This window comes from Trichoderma reesei (genome assembly GCF_000167675.1).
Source record: "Trichoderma reesei QM6a unplaced genomic scaffold TRIREscaffold_2, whole genome shotgun sequence".
Taxonomy (NCBI): Eukaryota; Fungi; Ascomycota; class Sordariomycetes; order Hypocreales; family Hypocreaceae; genus Trichoderma; species Trichoderma reesei.
This window is the reverse complement of record NW_006711149.1, coordinates 1,549,963-1,565,695: the sequence shown is the minus strand read 5'-3', so window position 1 is coordinate 1,565,695 and position 15,733 is coordinate 1,549,963. Positions and strand designations below refer to the sequence as shown.

General features: G+C 57.7%; 1 protein-coding gene across 1 annotated transcript; it reads right to left on the bottom strand.

Moving 5' to 3' along the window:
* Positions 1–1,306: 1,306 nt before the first annotated feature.
* Positions 1,307–14,670, bottom strand: TRIREDRAFT_55417 (dynein heavy chain; the record flags this gene model as incomplete). The annotated part of the gene is made up of 3 exons (XM_006962140.1): positions 1,307–1,747; positions 1,820–14,139; positions 14,310–14,670. 3 exons carry the CDS (start codon positions 14,668–14,670, stop codon positions 1,307–1,309), a joined length of 13,122 nt encoding a protein of 4,373 aa, XP_006962202.1.
* Between the last annotated feature and the right edge of the window lie 1,063 nt (positions 14,671–15,733).

The window sequence follows — 15,733 nt, the reverse complement described above, 5'->3', positions numbered from 1 at the left end:
TAATTTATCCCATACAGGCCCACGTATGTAAACTCGGTACACAGACAGACACGGCAACGACGCCAGATAATAAGACAGATACCCTTACCTTCCATCACACAGATGGACAGTGCAGTGATATACAGGATGCCTTCTTCTTCGAACCCCTTGTCAATCCCTCTAACCCAAGGACATTCATGTCTTTCAGTTACTAGGTCTTTTCACGCCGTTTTATGCACTCCATGCACGCTCATACATTTCTACGTGAAGCAGTGCATGCATATATCCAAGATACCATCAATTGCAGTCCTTTTGTCCTTTTTTAACCAAAGTGACCCTCTTCAAGCACCTCAATAACACAGACCATCTCCCCTAAACAAAACATCCAACCACCAAAACACCGCAATTGCCAATTACACACACCACCAACACCAAACAATACCCTATACCACCTCCAAGAACGAATATTAGCCAAAGCGCATACACTAATACTTCTCTATACCTGATTCTTACCCAATCATCCGCCAAACATCAAATCCAAAATCAACTCAACCATCCAAATCAAACAAACACATCATCATTCAGTATCCCCCAAAGTATTCCCAAAGGGGAAAAAAAAAAAACCCTATAATTCATCTTATGAAAGAAGCAGGACGTCATATAAATACTACGCCTATCATTCTCATGCACAAGGTAAACATCTCGCCTCAACCCTCCAACAAAAACACAACAAGCAACACCCATACCCACCCTTCCACCAACCACTCAACATCATTCATCACCCTTCTCCGTTTCTATCAGTAATAATACCTCACATGGTAGCTGCTCAGATAAGGAGACACAAGTAAAATACTATACAAGCCAAGCCTCTTCTCCCCAAGCATACATACATACATACCTTACTACTTCCGCACACAGAGAAGGAGGAAACCCGGCATGATTCAAGCAAAGTCCCCCTACCCCATCACAAGATATCCATCGTCAAAGCCATCGAGTATATCAAGGGCCTCGTAGGAGTCCGTAGACAACCCCAATTAGACAGTTTATCGCAAAAAGTCGTCTGAATAAACCACATGTATACGCATACTCTAAAGCTAGAAACATCGTCTAGGGTATCCGCACAAGGAAACCACATCTAACCTCGTTGCCCTTCGTTATAACATAAAAGCAAAGCAGATTTAAAAAGAAAAAGAAAACCAAAAGCGACCCCCGTCTAGTCATGTCAGTCTACAAGGCCATAATCGTGCCCCCACGACTCATAAACCTCATCATCAATAATCCATCATCCATCATCTCTCTCGTCATCATCATCAACGTCCCCCCTCCTTCAAGAGTCGGTAACCAGCCTCTCATTCTCATCCAACAGCCCCGTAACCTTCTTCAGATTCTCAACCAGGCTTCGCCCCAGTCCCACAAGCAACAGCTTCTCCGCGTTCGCCGGCAGGCCCAGGTACGTCGGCGGCTCGCGCTCCGGCAGCTTGTGCACCCACGCCATAAAGTCCTGCAGCCCCGTGCCCGACGGCACCAGCAGCCCGCCGTCCGGCCCGTCCACCAGCTTGTGGTCGGCATCGTACGCGGCCGGCGTCAGGAAAGACGTCACCAGCTGCCGCAGCAGGCTAAAGTCGCCCTCGTCGTCAATCTTGCCGCCATACGTCTCCGTCACCAGGTACCGTATCATGTCCCAGGGGATGTTCTGCGGCGCAATGTTGGTGCGGTTGCCGGCCACGCTCTCGATCCAGACGTCAACAATGAACGCACAGCATTCGTACTATAACCCGAGTCAGTAACTATTCTAAACAAGAGAGAAAACAATGGAGAGGAGGAAAAAGGGGTCCCTTACGTCGCTATCGTTAAACTCCCAGAAGCCCTTCCAGCCAAGGTTCGGCGCATACCGCAACCTCTCCTGCACAACGGCGTGCAAAAACGAAATCAAGAGGTACAGCCTCGTCCTCTCCACGGGGCTCTTGACCGCCCGCGTCGACAGCGAAGACATCGAGTCCTTCATGTTGGCTCGCACGCCCGCCGGCTGCTCGTACATGAGCACGCGCGACGCGCGCAGCAGGTTCACGGGGATCTTGGGGCTCGACTCCATCGACAAGAACAGCCGGAAGTCGCTGTGCGGGTTGAGCGACTCCATGCGCTTCTCCAGGCTCTGCAGCCACGTCGGCGCCAGGTGGACGTTCTTGATGAGCACCCACGAGCCCGTCTCGGCGGCGCTGCTGACGGCCTTGTCGGCGCTGGCCAGGCCCTCGTTCGAGCCCATGGCAATGTTGGTGCACCGCACGCCCATCCTCTGCACGAGGCTGTCCACCTTGTAACTGGCGTCGAAGCCCGGGCTCGAAACGAGCGCAATGGGCAGCGTGGCCGACACCTGCGTCACAATCTCCTTGAGGTCCTCCACAATGTCGAAAATGTCGGCGCCAAACACGAGAGCCGCAAAGCGCTCCGCCGCGGGCACGAAGCGGTCCATGCGGAAGAGCTTCACCAGCAAGAGCGAGTACAGGGCCTGGTCCGTCTCCGAGGTGCCGTCGTCCCAGACCTTGGGCACCACGGCCTCGGCCAGCTCCTCGCTGAGGAACCTGTCCCAGTCGCCGCTCGGGACGGCGTCCAGCTTCTCCCGGAGCACGCTGAGCTTTCGGGCATCCTGGAAGGCCGCCTCCTTGGCGTCCGGGTTGGAGGACAGGTCCACGCCGGCGATCCGGTCGTCCAGGATCACGTCAATCATCGACTTGTCCATCTTGTACGGCGACGCCTGCGCGAGCAGCATGGCCAGGGTGATGCGGTCCTTTTGCAGCAGCCCAAGCGCCGTCCGCTTGAACGTGTTCACAAACAGGTCCTTGACGATAATGTCGCGCCGAACGTTGTGGTTCGTCTCCTTGACCAGGTTCTTGTTGCCCCTCAGCACCGACTGGAAAATGTCCAAAAAGTACTGCAGCGAGAACTGGTAAAAGTGGTTGATGTAGTGCAGCTGCTCCAGCACGGCAAACACGGCGCTGCACGACTTGGCAATGATGCTGTACTGCTGCGTAATCTCCTCCACCTCCGCCATGACGCCCTCCGTGTTGCGCATCTTGTCCGAGATGTCCGCCGCCTCCGTCTTGAGCGTCTCGAGCGTCTCGATGACCTTGTCGTCGTCCAGGATGTTGCCGCGCGACTCGTTGAGCGCCTGCAGCAGCTGCTTCTCCAGCTGGCGCAGGTGCACCTTGAACTCGCCCTGCAGCTTGATGAGGTTGGACCGCCGCTCGTCCACGTCGGGCCGCTCCGACTTGAGCACGTCGTTGAGCGACTGCGTCTGGAGACTGCTCTGCGTGACGGTGAAGTTGACAAAGGTGGTCCGGCTGCAAATGTCCGGCGCAAACGTGGCCGACGGATCCCTCGTCGAGAGGTAGAGCTTGAACGACGGCGAAAAGTCAATGTCCTGCTTGCCGAGCTGGATGAGGACACGGCCGCCCGTCCGCTGGTACTCCTTGTTCAGGACGTGGTTGAGGATGGGGTCCAGGTGCTCCGCATCTTGGATCAGGATCGGGTTGCCGAATCGCAAGGAGCTCTCGAGCTGCTTCGTAAAGGTGTCGTCCAAGAAGCTCGTCACCGTCAGGCGACGATCCTTGCACTCCCTCTGCAAGAACTCCGTGACCCTTCCGGACGGGTCGATGATGAGGGGATACCGGTTGAAGCGCTTCAGGATGATGGCGTTCTCCGTGCACAAGTCGTCCACCGGCAGCGTGTTCTCCTGCCATCCCAGGCGCTCGTCCGCGCTGGACAGGTACTCCGTCACCGGGTTGGGCGACTTGAACTGGATGCCGGACAGGTCCAGCTGGTGATACCAGTCGTCCACCATGTTCTTGCGGAACGTCTGGTCGTACAGGCCGGCGTAAGCCAAAAAGGCCGAAGCGACGAGGACGTCACCGACCAGCGTGCTGATCTGCGTCTCAAACGACTTGCTTCCTTCCTCCCAGCGGGCCCTCTCGGACGACAGGCTGTCGAGCAGCCTGACGCTTCGGTCGACCTTGAACTGCACCTTGGACATTTCCGCCTTGATGGCCTGGGTCTCGCTGATGAGCGTGGCGTACTCCGTCTTGTACGTGTTGATGCTCGACTCGAGCTCCGCAATGTTCTTCTCCACCGCCATCGCGCTGGCCTTGGTCTCGAGCGCCTGCTCCTCGAGCTGCGCGACCTCTTCCCTGAGCGGCCCGACGCGGTCCAGGATGTCCGAATAGCTGACCTGGGCAATGACCCACTGGACGAGGGGACCGCAGGCCCGGGAAGCGTGGTTCACCTTTTCAAACGTGAACTCGGGGTTCGACAGGAACTCGTTGCGCATCTTGTTCCGCAAGCCCTTGGTCATCATCTTGGCATTGTCAAACATGATGATGCTGGCGATGAAGTCTTCCCTGCGAACCACAGCCTGGACGGCCTTCCAGTCGTTGATCTTGTGCCCGAGCAGCGTGCAGACGGCATCCAGCGCGAGCCTGACGCTCTGCGGGGGGTTGGACATGCCTCGCACCTCGACCAGGTGCTGACGCTTGATGTTGCTGACGCTCGCCTTGGCCTCCTCGACGGCCGGCTCCGCCTTGGCCAGGTCCTCCAGCACGACCTTCTTGCGCATCGCCACCTCCGCCTCCTGCTTCTCGAGCGCCGCCTGGATCTCCAGCGAAGTGTTCTTCCTCTGCTCCGCCTCGCGCTGGTCCGCAACCATGCGCTGCAGCTTCTCGTTGGCTTCGGCGTCCTTCTGCTCGAGCTGCGCCTTCTTCTCCGCGAGACTGGCCCGCAGGTCGCGGACCTTGTCGACGGTGTCCCTCAGCTTCTCGAGACCGACGTTCAAGTGGCGCTGCTGCTCCTCGAGATCCTCGCGCTTCTCATTGTACAGCTTGACATACTGGGTAACAAAGTCCAGGAAGTGGCGGGGCGTCAGGAACGTGACCTTGCCTTGCTGCTTCAGCAGCTTCTTGTTGTACCGCTGCAGCGAATAGTGAATGTACACCATCGAGTTGACGACCGCCTCGCGGTGCGACGGTGGCAGCTGCAAGCCGCGGTAAGCCACCGGGATCGTGTCGGGAGCGCTGAAGTTGCTCTTGTCTAGGTCGATGGAGTGCGTGAGCTCGTGCCCGACCTGGAACAGCGCCTGGTCCGACCAATCTCCGAACCAGTTCAGCACACATCTGTTGAACAAGGCCGGACTGGTGGCGGCCTTGGAACCCAGGCCGCCCTCGGGCGGGTTCATGGTGAAGACGACGTGCAGGTTGTTGACAATCTGCTGGGTGAACCACTTGTACAGCTCCTCGGGGGAGTCGAGGTGCAGGTTCTGTCGCTGGGCACCCTCTTTGCAGGCCGTCATCAGGGCAACGTGGTCGTCGCCCTCGAACAGGCCGGGCACCTCGGCGTTGGCAAGCAGCGTGTTCATGCGCTCCAGGAAACCAGAGTCCAGCACGTTGGCCTCGTCCATGATGAAGCAAATCTTCTCGCCCTTGCAGCCGCATCGCCGCAGCACATCCCGCAAGTCCTCGTCAAAGTCTTCCGCAGAGTACTTGCCGTGGACCTTGATCTGGAACACCTTGAGGCCGTTCATCCAGGCCACGAAGCGCGAGAGCGTCGTCTTGCCTCCGCCGCTCACACCAATGAGGATCAAGTGACCCTGGGGCTGCCGGAAGACACGGTCGATGCGCAGCACGTGCTCCAGGACGTCGTTGAAGAGGATCAGCGGAACGTCGACCTCCTCCTCGCAGAACGTCTTGAGGCGGGCAGACACAAAGTCTCGCAGCTGCTCCCGGTCGACGGGGACGTAGTTCTTGGACAGCCAGTTGGAGAAGAGGATCGGGCCGCCGAGAGCCTTTTCCTCGTCCATGGTGGGGAAATGCTCAATGGCGATGCGACGAACCGACTCTTCGGTCCACTTGCGCTCCTCTTCATTCACAAGACGATCCTGGAAGAGTCGCAGGGCCTCGTGCGCCCAGATGCGGATGAGGCCTTCCAGAGACAGCGACTCCAGGGGCTTGATCGCTTCATACACACCACGAACCCAGCGGGTAAGCTCACGAGGACTGTACACGTAGTGAGGCTGAATCTTGGGCGTGAACCTCTGCTGAGACTCGAGGTAGAAGCGCACCATGGCATGCGTGAGCGGCTCAGCATATCCACGCAGCGAGGGGATAATCTTGAGCACCGCCGCATTGAAGGTGCCGTAAATCTGGTTCAGCGACAGCTCGCCGGGGTAGTCGACCATGACAAGCGGAGCGTGACGAAGGAACCGAGCGCCCATGGGCGTACGTCCGGCGTCCGTAGGCGGGTTACAAGCACCGACAAACTGGATGCGGTCGAGCGTGACCCACGACTTGTCAGAGGTCCGCCAGAAGCCGTTGTGCTCGACAAGCTGGCGCAGGAAGGAAATGGCGCGTTGAGTACCGTACTTGTCGGGCGCCGGGAGATTGATTTCGTCGCAGAAGATGACCAGCCAGCGGCCAATCTGCGTGGGAGAGAGCATGACGCCGTTGAGCGTCTTCTTGTACTCGCAGTACTGCTCAAACGTCTTGATGAGCAGATCGGGCGTCGTCGCGCTCGAGAAGTTGAGGCCGACCACCTCCATGTTGGGCAGCTTGCGAAGAGCGCTGAAGAGCGTCATCGTCTTACCCGAACCAGGAGGACCGCAGAGCAGGAGCGGCTTGTGCTCGGCCAGCCATGAGTAAAGCACATCCTCGTGGCGCACAGTATCCAGGGTCGGGATGACAACGTCGGTCTGGATGATGGAGTGGGTGTTGACCTCGATGCTGGGCACCTGGTTCTGCCATGGCGTCCACTCCGCCTGCGGCAGCAGCACGTCAAAGTCAATGAGCGAGCTGGTGCCATCCAGAGGCGGCGAGCCAAAGTTGGCAAAGGCGCAAATGTCGTCGCCAAACAGCTTTCGATCTCCAAGCGGACAGTCTCCAGTGAGCGCCCAGACCAGCGCAAGCAGCAGCTTCTTGGCCACGAAGCCTTCAATCTGGTCGTACTCGAGAGGGAAGTCGGCGTGCTGTCCATTGTACTCGATAATGTCGCGCACAGCCTTGTTCAACAGAGAGAACAGAGTGTTGAGCACTCGCGCAACCGTAAACTCCATGATGTGGTTATACTGCAGAGCACGCTCCAAAGCCTGGTTGACAAAGTCTTCCTCCGTCAGGTAGCCATTGAGCAGATCAGCCACCTGGGCCTGCACGGCCAGCGTCTTGGCAGGGCTTTGGCCTGTGGCAACGCTATCCTCGTCCAGGTCCTCAAAGGGAACGCTGCGAAGCGTCTCGATGTAGTTGGTGACCATCATGTTGGGCGTGACGGTGTCCTCGCTGAACCAGACCATACCACATCGACTAACAGTAGCGAGTGTCGCATACTTCAATGTCTCGACTTCAAACATGATGCGGACATTGGCCGGCAAGTTGAGACGCTCTCCATTGGGCAGGGTAAGCAGCTTGTTGTCGTCAAGCACGCTGTTCAAGTTTTCAACCCACTCGGGATCGACATCGCCGTCAAAGACGATCCAGTGCCTCTTGGAGTCTTCTCCACGAAGATTGTCCACAATCTTGCGCAGAATGCTGGTGAACAGACCATCTGTCCACTCGCGAGTGGTAGAGTCCAGGTTACCGTACAGGGCCTCCTTGGACATGACCTTGGAGTCAATGACGTGGGAAACGCCCTCGACGTTTTCCACCTTTTGCAGTGCATCAAGCAGGAGCCTCCAGGCGGCAGACTTGCCCGTGCCAGAGTTGCCCACCATCATGACACCGTGGTGGATCTTTTGAATCTGGTAGAGCTGAAGAACCTTGGTCATCCACAGATCCGTGACCACGAGGTGGCGCTCGGCAGCGAGCGTGCGAATGGCCTCCTCAAGAGCGTGCAGATTGGCGGGCACATATTGGACGCCGGGGAAGCAGTCCTCCTCGATGTTGATCATAATGTCGACGTCCGACTTGATAAGCTTGGGTGCAATCGTCTCGCGGATGCTCTGCACGAGAATCTCGGGCTCAACAATCTCCTCGGCGCCAAGGTCGCCGCCGTCTACCAAGCGAGAGCGCTTGAGACCGCCAGAGCTCACCAGGACACTCTTGAGCGCACGGAGACCAAAGTCGTAATGGGCCTGCTTGGACAGCTCCTTGGAACACTTGTCAAAGAAGGGCACCGTCTGCTTGGAGAGTCGCTTGGCCTGGCTGAAGCCCTGCGAGTACAGCATGACTTCGGCAATGAGCTCCTTGTCGGGCTTGGACATGGCCACGCTGCGGAACAGCTTCTTCAGATTGTCGGGCAGGTTGGAACGGCCCGCATAGCCGGGGTTCATGGTGATGAAGATGCCCGTGTTCTCGTTGACGCGCAGCTGCCGGCCAACCAGCTCAATCTGCGACTTGTCGTTCTCGGCGCCCTGCTTCAGGCCGAGCTGGATGTTCTGAATCTGCTGCGAAACGGCAGACAGGATCCTCTCTTCGAGACGGTTAAACTCGTCGAAGCAGCCCCACGCACCCACCTGGCAGATACCCAAGAAGATACGTCCCATGGCCTGGAAGTCGAAAGTGTCGTCGCAGCAGAAGACGAGCGTAAACCGTCCGAGCTGGACACCCAGGGCCTTGACAGACTCCGTCTTGCCCGTGCCGGCGGGGCCGTAGGGCGAGCCTCCGAGTCGCTGGCAGAGGGCTTGGGTGAGCGTGAGGAAACAGCGGTCGGTAAGGGGCGTCCGAACGAGACGATCGGGCACGCCGAGGTACTCGAAGCCGTAGTTGAGCTTGGCATTGGCCATCTTGATGTACAGGCGATTGAGGAAGTTACCCTCAGGGGTGTAGACGTAGCGCATCTGAAGCTGCCAGAGGTAGTGGTCGGCCGAATCAGCCTTGACGTCGACCAGCTTCTCAATCACGTCGCGCTGGTGGACACACTCGGTGATCAGCTGCTCGCACTTCTTGCGCTGAATAACCTCAAGGTCTCCCAGTACAGTCTCCGCAAGGACGCGAAGCACCTGCACCTCCCGATCAAAGAGAGCCTTGAGCGTCTGTCCGCCAGCCGCAAGTGACGAATCCACGGCGGTCGTCCAGGCGGCCTGTGTGGCGAGAACGACAATCTGGCTGGGGAAAGCATCCATAAAGGCAACGAGCGCTTCCCGGTCAATATTGTCAGACTCGAAAATCGGAGTGTATTCGTCCACGGCCTTGGCCAAAAGCTCCGCAAGCGTCTGCTTCATGCCGTTCTCCAGCAGCGCAAGCCAGTCGTTGATTCTGGGCGTCTTGGCCAGCGAAATCTCCTTGTTCAGCGTCACGGCCTCGCCCTCCTTGGAAGTAAAGCCAGAGATGACTCCCTCGTCATCCATAATGAGGCCAGCCAAGCCCGCAAACATCTTCTTGAAGTGTTTGGCGATGCGCAAGGTATCGTTGCTGTTGCCAATCATCTCCAGCAAGTCTTCGTCACCAACAAAGTAGAATCGAGGGAAAGAAACGCGCTCCTTCTCCAGGTATTCACCCAGGGCCTTTTGGATCTTGTTCAGCATTTCCGCCAGACGCTCCAGGGACTTTTGAGCGTTGGGAATGTTCAGCACGTCGAGGACGTAGGGCGTCTTATTGGCCTTTTTCATCACAGCCAAGAACTCACTGTTGATGTTCTGGAAACGACCAGACTCTATGGGCAAAAGATGCTTGATGTCCGCGTTTCCGGTAAAGACGCCCTCCAGGTACACCCACTGGCGCTGCACATCGATCCAGACGTCAAAGAGCACGTGGACGCGGTTCAGCTTGTCCTCCCAGGCCACCGCATCCTCTTCAAACTCCTTGTAGTAAGGCGAGTGCTTCATGGCTTGGAGCGAGTTCAGGTTCTCGCTGCACTTGGCGAAGAGGTCGTCCCAGCCACGAATGAGCCTGCATTTGTTCTGGTAGTTGACCATCTCGAGGGCGTAGTTCTGCCACGTTTCGCGAACCTGCTTCAAGAACTCCTCAAGCGCCATCTCGCCCTGGGCCTGGGCGATAATGTCCTTGACAATGACTTCGGTCGCGGTGAGATTGAGATCCCAGACGTCGCCAAGCGTCATGGAGCTGGGCGAGAAGCGCTTCTGGGGCTTGATCTGCTTGTAAATCTTGTGCCAGTGCCGTTCGCGAATGGCGTCAGACTTGAGGTCGGACAGGATGTTGTTGACCTTGAGGAAACCTCGCAGCACTCCCTGAACGTGTTCAAAAGCAGCATACTGCCTCATTCTACTCGGCATATCCTTTGTGCTCTTGATCAAGTCGTCCACCTTTTGGCGAATCTTCCTCGGCTGGACGGCGGTCCACAGCATGTCGCGCGTTTCGTTGAGACTTGTCCAGATGGTGGACAGGTTGGACCAAACAGAGCGGAAATCGCGGACTTCCTCCAGCGTAACCTCCAAGATGCTGTCGTTGTTGCCGGGGATATCAAGGGCTTCGCGAGCCTTCATGACCTGCTGGAACTCCTCCTGCAGAGCCGTGATGCGCGTCTCAAAGGTCGTCAGAGTGGCAGAGGCAACATCGGGCTGGATCGTCCCCGACACGGGCTTCTCCTCGTTCCACTGGGCCACAACCTCGCCGATGCGCTCATTGATCAGCTTGTCCTGGGCGATAATGTTTGCCCGCATGGCGTCAGACTGCTCCTCCATGATCTTGGACTTCTTTTCCAGAATCTCCTTGAGAGCTTCCCACTGGCTCTCAATCTGCTCAATGTGCAGCCAGTCGTTGGGGAACGGGTACCGCTGCCTCACCAGGGTCGACTGTCCCTGGCGGAACATGTCAATCTCGGGCGCCCACAGCTTGGCGTTGCGCCGGCAGCTCTGCACCGCCGTGATGAACTGGACGGCCGCGGCGGTGGACGACGTGTCCGAGCTCTGGCCCTCGAGGTTCCTCCTCGCCTTTTCAATGTCGGCGTTGATGTCGCGCATTCGGTTGCCCAGCCGGTTGGCAAACTTGATGAGGATTTCCTGCTGCCACTGGTCGTACTTGGCATTCACCTTGGTCTGGACCTGGTCGTAGTCGATGGTGATGTGACCAAAGGAGCGGCTGACTTCTTGGGTGTCAAAGGTCGTGCGGACCTTGCGGATGTCCTGAAGACACTCGAGCCACCGAGGAAGATGGTCGCCGAGCATGTCGTAGACCTGGTCGGACTGAAGGTCCCACAGGGACTGGAACTGCAGCCATTTGTCGACGTAAATGCTGACTTCCCTGAGCTTCTTCTCGACAGACAGGTACACGCGGTGGAGCATATCCGCACAGTGAGACGGCAGATCGGTAAAGCGGGCTTCTTCCTGGGCATCGGTGTTGAGGCTCATCTGGTATCGCGTGGCCTTGATCTTGCGCAGGTTGCAGACAATGCCCAGCCAGTCGTGGAGGTGGAGGAACCAGCTTGCCCTGGCGTACTCCAGCGGCGGATCGAGATAGATGACCTGGTTGCGCATGGTAATCTCGAGGACGAGGCGCTTCATGGTCGGTCCATCCTGCTTTCCATCGTCGTCCTTGGACAGCTTCCGCCGGTCCTCCTCGGCGACATCCTGCTCAAAGGCGGCAATCCAAGCCTGAACAGCCGTGGAGAGGCGCTCCAGCAGGATGGTCTGGACCTTGTGGTTCACGCCGCGGACCCAAAAATCGAGGTTGGCATACTGCTCGAGGTTGAGCTGATCGACAGCAGCCTGGATGGTATCGAGATGGGACTGGAATGCGGCAGCATCGTAAGGGCAAGCGCCGAGGTCCTTCAGAGCCTGCTCAATAGTAGCGTAGATGGAGTTGAGCGTAGCCGTCTTGGACTGAAGCACGGAAACAGCCGCGGAAAAGCCCCAGATGAACATGCCATGCTTGCTCTCCGTGTTCTTGGCAGGCCCAAAGCCGGTGCTTCCGGGAAGCAGGGGGCGGATCTGCCTCTGATCGGCGTAGAAGAGCTCGTGCGAGTTGACAAAGGACTCCCACCGCAGCGGGATACCATCGCTGATGAGCTTGTAGACCTCGTTCTTGTACCCATTGAGGAGGATCGATTCCTCGCCCATGGTACCAATCTGGCGCAGAGTCTGGGATAGGGTTCGCACACCCTCCATCAGGCTGACAGCATAAGGGTAGACTCGCTTTGCATCCTTGGACACGGTGGTGACGGCGTGGGGAACAAGATAAGACTGCCAGGTCAAGTTTCTGGTTTCTTTGAACAAGGTGATGATCTGAGGATCAAAATTGACGTTGAGCTCGAGGATGCCACCTGCAGACCTGACCCTGTTGATGTTGAAGAGCTGGCCGGCGATGGAGATTTTTCGCCGGTTGGCATCGGCCAGCCAGGCATCGTAGATCCTGCCCGTGTCCAGTTTGTTCTTGAACAGCTCGCTCTCTTCCTGAAGCTTGTGACCCTCGGCATGCAGAGTCCAGTCGGGCCCAAGCACGGCCTCAACCTTTTTCATGTACCCGTCCAGCTGAAGCTCAATCTGGCGGGCCCAGATGATGGCACCCGAGACAGGGGGTAGATCGCGTAGCTGAGCCATGGCATGGGCCTCGGAATGGCCATACTGCTGCTTGAACCTCTCGTGCAGGCCGTTGATGGCCTGCTTGACATGGTCCATGAGCTGGTTCTGATACTCCTGAATGGCACCGCGAATCTTGGGGCGCACAAACAGGGCATTGAACTTGGAAAAGACGCGAAACATTTCGTTGGCCGTCTTGGCCGTGGCGAGGCGGTCTCGCAGTCTCGCAATGATGGAGTTTTCGACTCGCGTCGAGCGCTCATTGTACAGGTTTTCGGCCTGCGCCCACCGCTCCTTGCCCTGGTCCGTCACATCGAGCAGGTCGACGTTCTGCAGCGCCTCCCAGGCCCGCTTGACCTCCTCGACGGCATCTACGTCGCCCATTTCTTCAATGACAGCACCGGCAGTGGCAGTGGAGGAGGAGGAGGCGGTGACGTCGGTAACGCCGGGAAGAATGGCCTTTGGCCCCAGGACGTTGACAATGGTCCGCTGTAGCTGTTCGTGGTTGTCTCGGAATGCGCTGACGTACTTGATGCGCGACTCCAGCTCAGAGTGGTTCTTCTCGACGTTGATGGGGATGCGCTTCTCGTTTCTGCGGATGATGAGCATACGAGCCAGGTGCGTAAACTCCTTGATGTTGTCTTCCCAGGCGGCAAAGATGCTGTCGCAGGTCCGCATGACGTTCTGGAACTCTGGGTAGCCCATGTTGACCAGCTCAGTGCCCGGAAGCAAGCGGAGCAGCACGTCGTTGAGATCCGCCGAGATGGCCTGGGCCAAGCTCAGTGCTCGCCGGATAGGGTAGGGACACACCCTCAGCTTCTTCATGAGGTGGGCAAAGATCTGAGTAATGGCTTCCTCGACCTTGAGCAGCGACGGAGCGGACAGCAGCTCGTCGAGGGGGAAATCGCGCATGAGCTGGTTATACTTTTGCGCCTTTTCCTTGGCCTCCTTGAGGCCCGTGTCGGCGACGAAGCTGACGGTGGCCTGGAAACGCTTGGCGTGCTTGAGAATATCGAGGGTGAGGAGGACGCCCTCGCTCCTAAGCTGGTCCTCGATGCCCTCGAGCGCAGACTCCATGGAGAGCCAAAAGTTGACCTCTTGGCTGGCGGTGCTGAACTCCTGGACGGCGTTGGACGAGGTCTCCTTGGTCAGCTTGGTGATGCCCTGGATGGACTTGATCCAGGTGTTGACGTTGGCCTGCAGCTTGTTGAGGAAGCTGCTGTCCTGGAGGAGGTTCTTGGGGATGGCCTCAATGGAGGGCTTCGTACCGGTGACCTCGGCATCGTCGAGGACGTTCTGAATGAGCGAGTGGAACGTCAGCGAGATCTCGGGAATGTCGACGTTCTGCTGCAGGTGGAGCAGGCTCAGCTCCAGGTCGTTGAGGCGCTTCTTGGTGACGGGAATGCCCGTCTTGGCATCGACGTCCCTTCCCCTGGACCCATTGGCCAGCAGCTGACTCTTGCTGTTGGCGTCGAAGTAGGGCACCAGGGCGTGGTGGACCTGGGAATGGAGCACCTCCCAGGGGGAGAGCGCAACGCCCTGCTCTCCGGCGGCGGCATTGAGGGAGGCGGGACCGGGTAGGTTGGTGATGAATATCTGCGAGGTAAGAGGACGAGAAGAATCAATCGCTTGCGATGCCTTGAGCAAAATCAGAGTGGCGACAGTCGTGGGTGAAGAGGAGATTTCGGTCGAGAGGGTGTAGTCGTAGGTAGCGGGAGCTATATCAACCAAAGACAGAGAGAGAGCAATGTCAGCCAGATGTCACCAGGCCCTTCTTTAACATTCGGGGGAACAGATGGAGTTTCGGGGGGGTGGGAGAGGGAGATGGATAGATGGGGAGGGAGAGAGTGGGGAGGGAGAGAGAGAGAGAAGTTACAGAAATCCTCACCAGCAACGCCATTGCTATGCTCGCCCGCATCGGCGGCGTCGTTGCCATTCTCCAGCGCGCCGGCCTGCACCAGGTCCTTTTGTATGTAGAGCACATTGAGGGAGTCGTTGGCGAAGCGCGTGCACCGCGAGACGGTCTCTGCGTACGAGGCCTTGTGCAGCAGGTTGCCCGGCAGCTCGAGGTCGCTGCGCGATGCGCCGAGGGCGACCTCGCAGATGGCGACGAGGTGCTCGACGACGCGTTCGGGGTCGATGGTCGGGAAGGGCGTCGGCGTCGGTGTGGGCGACGGCGGCGCGGGCAGCGAGGCGCCGTTGCTGCTGGCGGCGCCGAGGCTCGGGGCGGTGGCCGAGGTCACTTCCATGGCGAGGAGGGCTGTTTCGCGTGTGGAAGAGACTGAGGCCGGCAAGAGGAAAGAAGAAGAAGAAAAGAAAAAAAAAACGGAAGAGCTTCTACGTCGAGAAGTCGGTCATCTCCAGCGTCGTCGAGGTCGGGATAGGATGGCGTTGGTGGTGGGGGAGTTCTCGAGGGCGCTCGTTTGTCGGGTTGTTTTTTTGGCCAGGGGTATTCCCGCGGAGGGGCAGAGGCTGGACGAGAGGGCGAAGGCGAAGACGAGGCAGGAAACGGAAGAAGCTCGACAAGTAAAAAAGTGGTAGAAGATGCTGATCGCGGTGCGGTTCGGAGCTCTCGAGAGTCGACGCAGGATGTTTGTTCAGAGGAGAGATGCAGGATGCACGTTTGGAGGGCCGGTCCCTGGGCAGCAGCAGACGTAGCGGCGGCGGTATGCGGCGAGTACCTTCCAGTGGAGGTGCTGGGGGGGTTGCTGCAAAAAGGTACACCGACAATCGGGATGCTCAACACAAGCGAGACGATCGATGAACAGGGGTCAGAACGAATCGATGCAGAGTTCTGGAACCGATACGCTGCTGAAGAAATGTATTATTATCAAAGTGTCTTGAGACGAACAAAATCTCCATACAGATAATGCGCAATGACACGACGCTCTCAAGACTTTAGGAAGCTTCATACCTACTACCTAGGTACCTACACGCAGCTACACGCGAGATACCTCCCACCTCAACCTCGCCCAACCTCCTGTTCCCTGCATAAGGTACACAGCACAGCACAGCAGCAGCACCACACACACAAACACACAAATCAACCTCCCACTAGAGCCCAAAGCTGCCAAGCTCCAACCCCCAAGCCCAAGCCGACCCAGCCAGCAACTTCTCAAACCCAAGCAAACAGGACCCCTTATTTTCTCAGGTTTCATCCTAGACTACTACATGCTAGTTCCTCCGCTTCCCGCTTTCCGTGTCTTAACAGCTCCTTACCTAGACACCATTTAATATATCGCCTCCACGACAGGCGGCGGCGGCGGCGGCGGGACAAGGTTAGAAAGAAGAAAGCTGTGAATTTGCCAGCGC